Raw genomic sequence first — 5983 nt, 5'->3', positions numbered from 1 at the left:
AGAAGTTAAGGAGGTGAACAGAATTTTAGAAAAGGCAGATATTATAGACCTCTGGAGAAAACTGAATGGGGATTAAAAGGAATATACTTTTTTCTCAATGGTACATGGCACATACTCAAAAACTGACCATGTACTAGGGCATAAAAACCTCACAATCCAGTGCAGAAAGACAGAAGTAGTCAAATCATCCTTTTCAGATCATGATGCAATAAAATTTATTTGTAATAAAGAACCATGGAAAAATAAGTTAAAATTAATTGGAAACTAAATTCTAAAGAATGAGTGGGCCAAAGAACAAATCATAGAAACAATTAATAACCTCATTCAGGAGAATGACAATAATGAGACAACATACCAAAACTTATGGCATGCAGCAGAAGCAGTTCTTAGGGGAAGTTTTATATCTCTAAATGCTTACATGAATAACATAGAGAAAAAGGAGATCACTGAATTGGGCATGCAACAGAAAAGCTAGAAAAAGAACAAATTGAAAATCCCCAATTAAATACCAAATTAGAAATTCTTTTTATGACACAAATATGGTACTAATACCCAAACCAGGAAGAGTCAAAACAGAGAAAGAAAATTACAGACCAATTTCCCTAATGAATATTGATGCGAAAATTTTAAATAAGCTCTTTCCCTGTCGCCGCTGAGTCGAGCGGGAGGCGGAGGCTCCCGGGTGTTTTCAAGATTTAGCTTCACCCGTGAACCGCTGCCATGGCCGAGGAAGGCATTGCTGCTGGAGGTGTAATGGACGTTAACACCGCTCTACAAGAAGTGCTGAAGACCGCACTCATCCACGATGGCCTAGCTCGTGGAATTCGTGAAGCTGCCAAAGCCTTGGACAAACGCCAAGCCCATCTTTGTGTTCTTGCTTCCAACTGTGATGAACCTATGTATGTAAAGTTGGTTGAGGCCCTGTGTGCTGAGCATCAGATCAACTTGATCAAGGTTGATGACAACAAGAAGCTGGGTGAATGGGTAGGCCTCTGTAAAATTGACAGAGAGGGAAAGCCCCGTAAAGTGGTTGGCTGCAGCTGCGTTGTTGTTAAGGACTATGGCAAGGAATCTCAGGCCAAAGATGTCATCGAAGAATATTTTAAATGCAAGAAGTGAATAAATAAAAGCCTTGGTCTGAAAAAAAAAATTTTAAATAAAATATTAGCAAAAAGATTGCAGCAACTTATCATGAGAATAATACGCTGTGACCAGGTACAATTTATTCCAGGAATGCAAGGCTGGTTCAATATTAGGAAAACTATCAGCATAATTGATCATATCAACCACAAAACCAGCAGAAACTATATGATCATCTCAATAGATGCAGAAAAAGCCTTTGACAAAATACAATACCCATTCCTATTAAAAACACTAGAAAGCATAGGAATAAGTGGAGCCATCCTTAAAATTATAAATAGCATCTACCTAAAACCAACAACAAGCATTATTTGTAACAGGGATAAGCTAGATGCATTCCCAATAAGATCAGAAGTGAAACAAGGATGTCCATTATCACCCCAACTATTCAATGTGGTACTAGAAACATTAGCTATAGCAATAAGAGAAGAAAAACAAATTGAAGGAATTAGAATAGGAAAAGAAGAAACTAAATTATCACTTTTTGCAGATGATATGATGATTTACTTAGAGAATCCTAGAGAATCAAGTAAAAACTACTTGAAATAATAAACAACTTTAGCAAAGCTGCAGGATATAAAATAAACCCACATAAATCCTCAGCATTCCTATACATTACTAACAAAGCCCAACAGCAAGAGATAGAAAGAAAAATTCCATTCAAAGTTACTGTAGACACTATAAAATATTTGGGAGTCTATCTGCCAAAACAAACCCAGGACTTATATGAACATAATTATGAAACACTTGTTTCAACAATCCAGCTAGCAGCTTCTATGGGGGTGTGAGATCCACCCACAGCTAGCACCCAGAAAGCTGCTGGCACGCTGGGAAAGCACAGGTTCTTTTGATTTGCTTAACTAAGGAAAGCAAGGTTGAGGGGTTGGCAAGCTTATTTTAATTCAGCACACAAATATCATTCACTTAATTTAGGGGAAAAAGCCAGCACACTGAACTTCAGAGCAAAATACAAACAAATTACAAACATCAACAGACAGACCCAATACAATTCATAGTTACCAACATCTAGGTTCAGCCTGGGAGCTGAGAACAAGGGCTGGCCCAGAGTCACGAGTGCCACCACTGCTGTGGCAATGAGCTCCAAGGAAGAGGAGGCCAACCCCTGGTTTTTATATCTTTTTCAGCATTAGGGGTGAGTCACACATGCGAAGCACCCAGAATGGTTACAAAGAGGCGGACTTAAACCCATGTGGTCTAAAAGCCTCTGCTCTCTCAGACATGTAAACTAGGCCCTCCCTGGAGTTAGCCCCACCTTGGGCCCCACCTTAGTTGCCAATCCACACCCACGTAGGTTTTACACCTAACAGGGGTTTGGGCCTGGGGCTTAGCACTTAGTAAGGCAGGGCTCTGGAGTTAGCACCTCCCTTTAGCCAGCCCCACGTTGGGCCCCACCCAGACACCAACCCACACCCACATAGGTTCCACATCTAATAGAGGTTTGGGCCTGGAGCTTAGCACCTAGTAAGGATTACTCAAAGAAAACAAAGGCCATTTTGCTTACCAACACAACACTTTAAATGTGAATAAAGTCAGATCTAAATAAATGGAAAAATATCAGTTGCTCATGGTTAGGCTGAGCTAATATAATAAAAATGACAATTTTACCTAAATTGATATATTTATTCAGTGCCGTACCAATTGAACTGCCAAAAAATTATTTTACAGAGCTGGATAAAATAATAACACAATTCATCTGGAAGAACAAGAGGTCTAGAATAGCTAGGGCATTAATGAAAAGAAATGTTAGGGAAGGTGACCTATTCATACCAGATATTAAACTGTACTATAAAGCAGCAGTCATCAAAACTACCTGGTACTGGCTAAGAAACAGAGTGGTGGATCAGTGGAATAGTATAGGTACACAAGATGCAGTACTCAACGACTATAGCAATCTACTCTTTGATAAACCCAAAGAATCCAGCTTCTGGGCTAAGAATTCACTATTTCACAAAAACTGCTGGGAAAATTGGAAAATGGTAGGGCAGAAACTGGGCATAGACCAATATCTTACACCATATAACAAAATAGAGTCAAAATGGTTCATGATTTAGGAATAAAGGCTGATACTATAAGCAATTTGGGAGAGCAAGTAATAGTTTACTCATCAGATTTATGGAAAAGAAAAGAATTCATGACCCAACAAGAGATAGAGAGCATTACAAAATGCAAAATGGATAATTTTGATTATGTTAAATTGAAATGTTTTTTGTATAAAAAAAGCCAATGCAACAAAGATTAGGAGAGAAGCAGAAAACTGGGAGAAAATCTTTACAACCAGTGTCTCTGATAAAGGCCTCATCTCTAAAATATACAGGGAACTGAGCCAAATTTATAGGAATACAAGTCATTCTCCAATTGAGAAATGGTCAAAGGATATGTATAGACAGTTTTCAGAGGAAGAAATTAAAGATATCTATAGGCATATGAAAAAATGCTCGAAATCACTACTGATTAGAGAAATGCAAATCAAAACAACTCTTAGGTACCACATCTCTCCTGTCAGATTGGCTAAAATGACAAAACAGGAAAATGATAAATCCTGGAGAGGATGTGGGAAAATTGAAACATTGTTACATGGCTGGTGGACTTGTGAACTAATCCAGCCATTCTGGAGAGCAATTTGGAACCATGCCCAAAGGGCTATAAAAATGTTCATACCCTTAGACCCAGCAATACCATTTCTAGGGTTGTATCCTAAAGAGATCATCACACAAGTGGGAAAAGGACTCATGTACAAAAATATTTATAGTGGCTCTTTTTGTGGTAGGAAAGAACTGGAAATCAAGGGGATGCCCATCAATTGGGGAATGGCTGAACAAGTTGTGGTATGTGAACGTAATGAAATACTACTGTGTGATAAGAAATGGGGATGATATGGACTTCATAATAACATGGGAAAAACTACACCATATAATGCTGAGTGAGCAGAGCAGAACGAGGAGAACATTATACACAACCACAGTTATGGATTCTGTGATGACTGACCCTGATAGACTTCACTCTTCTCATCAATACAAGGTGCAAAGACAACTCCAAAGGACTCATGATGGAGAGAGCTATCTACATCCAGAGAAAAGTATGAAGTATGAATGTAGATTGAAGCACACTGTTTGCGCTCCTTTTTTCCCCTTGTTTTTTTTTTCTCTTTTGTTTGTTTTAGGTTTTTTTATTTTGTTTTGTTTCTTCTTTCTCCTGATTCACTCCATTGGTCATAGTTCTTCTTTACAACTTGACTATTGTGCAAATAAGTTCAATGTGAGGTTATACATAGAAGATATATTGTATTCCATGCCGTCTTGGGGAGGGAGGGGGAGAGGGGGGGAAGAAAATCTGGAACTCAAAATTATCTGGAACTGAGCATTGTAAACTAAAAATAAAAAATCTTAATTATTAAAAAAGAGGCATGAAAGGAAGAGTTTTTACAATAGAGGAAGAAGGTGGTGGCGGGGTGGCAGATTAATGCTTGAGCCTTACTCTCACCAGAATTGGGTCAAAGAGGGAATAATATACAAACTCAGTTGGGTTTAAAAATCTGTATTACGCTATAGGGAAGTAGTAGGGGAACAGAATAAGAGAAGTGGAGGGGAGGATGATAGAAGGGAAAGCAACTTAAGAGAGGAAGTGGTCAGAAGAAAAAATAGACTTTTGAGGAGGCGCGCGCGCGCGCGCGAGAGAGAGAGAGAGAGAGAGAGAGAGAGAGAGAAAGAATAGGATGGATGGAAATATAGTTAAAAATCATAAATGTGATTGTGCATAGGATGAACCCACCCATAAAATGGAAGCAGATAGCAGAATGGATTAGAAACCAGAATCCAACAATATGTTGTTTACAAGACACACAGGTGAAACAGAGTGGTGCACATAGGGTAAATATAAGGGACTAGAGGAAAGTCTATTATGCTTCAGTTGAGATAAAAAAAAAAGCAGGTGTAGCAATCATGATCTCAGACAAAGCAAAGCAAAAATAGACCAAATTGAAAGAGACAAGCAGGGAAACTACATTTTTCAAAAAAGATACCATAGATAATGAAGTGAAGTACACCAAATGGTATAGCATCTAAATTCTTTAAAGAAAAGTTAAATGAGTTACAGGAAGAAATGGACAATAAAAGTACACTACTAGGGTACCTCAAATTTCACTTCTCAGAACTACATAAATCTAACCATAAAATAAAAAAGAAAGAAATTAAGGAAATGAATAGAATTTTAGCAATGTTACATATGATAGACCTCTGGAGAAAACTGAATGGGAATAGAAAGGCGTATATCATTTTCTCAGCTATACATAGCACCTACACAAAAGATGACCACGTATTAGGGCATATAAACCTCACAGCCAAATGCAGAAAAGCAGAAATAATAAATGCATCCTTTTCAGACCATAATGCAATAAATATTATAATCAATAAAGGATTGTAGAAATGTACATTAAAAATTAATTGGAAATTAAATAATCTTATCCTAACAAGTGAGTAGGTCAATAAACCAGTGATAGGAACAATAAATAATTTCATTAAAAAATGACAACAATGAGACAACATACCAAAATTTATGGGACACACCCAAAAAAATATTTACAGGAAAATTTCTATCTCTGAGTGCTTACTTCAATAAAATAGAGAAAGAGCAGATCAATGAACTGGACATACAAATTTAAAAAAACTAGAAAAAGAAAAATTAAAAATTGACATTTAAACAGTAAATTGGAAATCCTAAAAATCAAAGGAGAGATTAATAAAATTGAAAGTAAGAAAACCATTGAAATAATAAATAAAACTTGGACCTGGTTTTATGAGAAAAAAACAACAACAATAAGATAGAT

At 37.0% G+C, this 5983-nt stretch overlaps 1 protein-coding gene across 1 annotated transcript; it reads left to right on the top strand.

The window, feature by feature from the left end:
- The first annotated feature begins 641 nt into the window (after positions 1 to 641).
- On the top strand, positions 642 to 1150 carry LOC118854016 (40S ribosomal protein S12). Its single transcript, XM_036764322.1, has one exon. The coding sequence runs from the start codon at positions 721 to 723 to the stop codon at positions 1117 to 1119; it is 399 nt and encodes a 132-aa protein (XP_036620217.1). The 5' UTR covers positions 642 to 720; the 3' UTR covers positions 1120 to 1150.
- Positions 1151 to 5983: the final 4833 nt, after the last annotated feature.

Source organism: Trichosurus vulpecula, chromosome 6, assembly GCF_011100635.1.
Source record: "Trichosurus vulpecula isolate mTriVul1 chromosome 6, mTriVul1.pri, whole genome shotgun sequence".
In the NCBI taxonomy this organism is placed as follows: Eukaryota; Metazoa; Chordata; class Mammalia; order Diprotodontia; family Phalangeridae; genus Trichosurus; species Trichosurus vulpecula.
The sequence above is the reverse complement of the archived record's forward strand: the minus strand, read 5'-3'. Positions and strand labels throughout refer to the sequence as shown.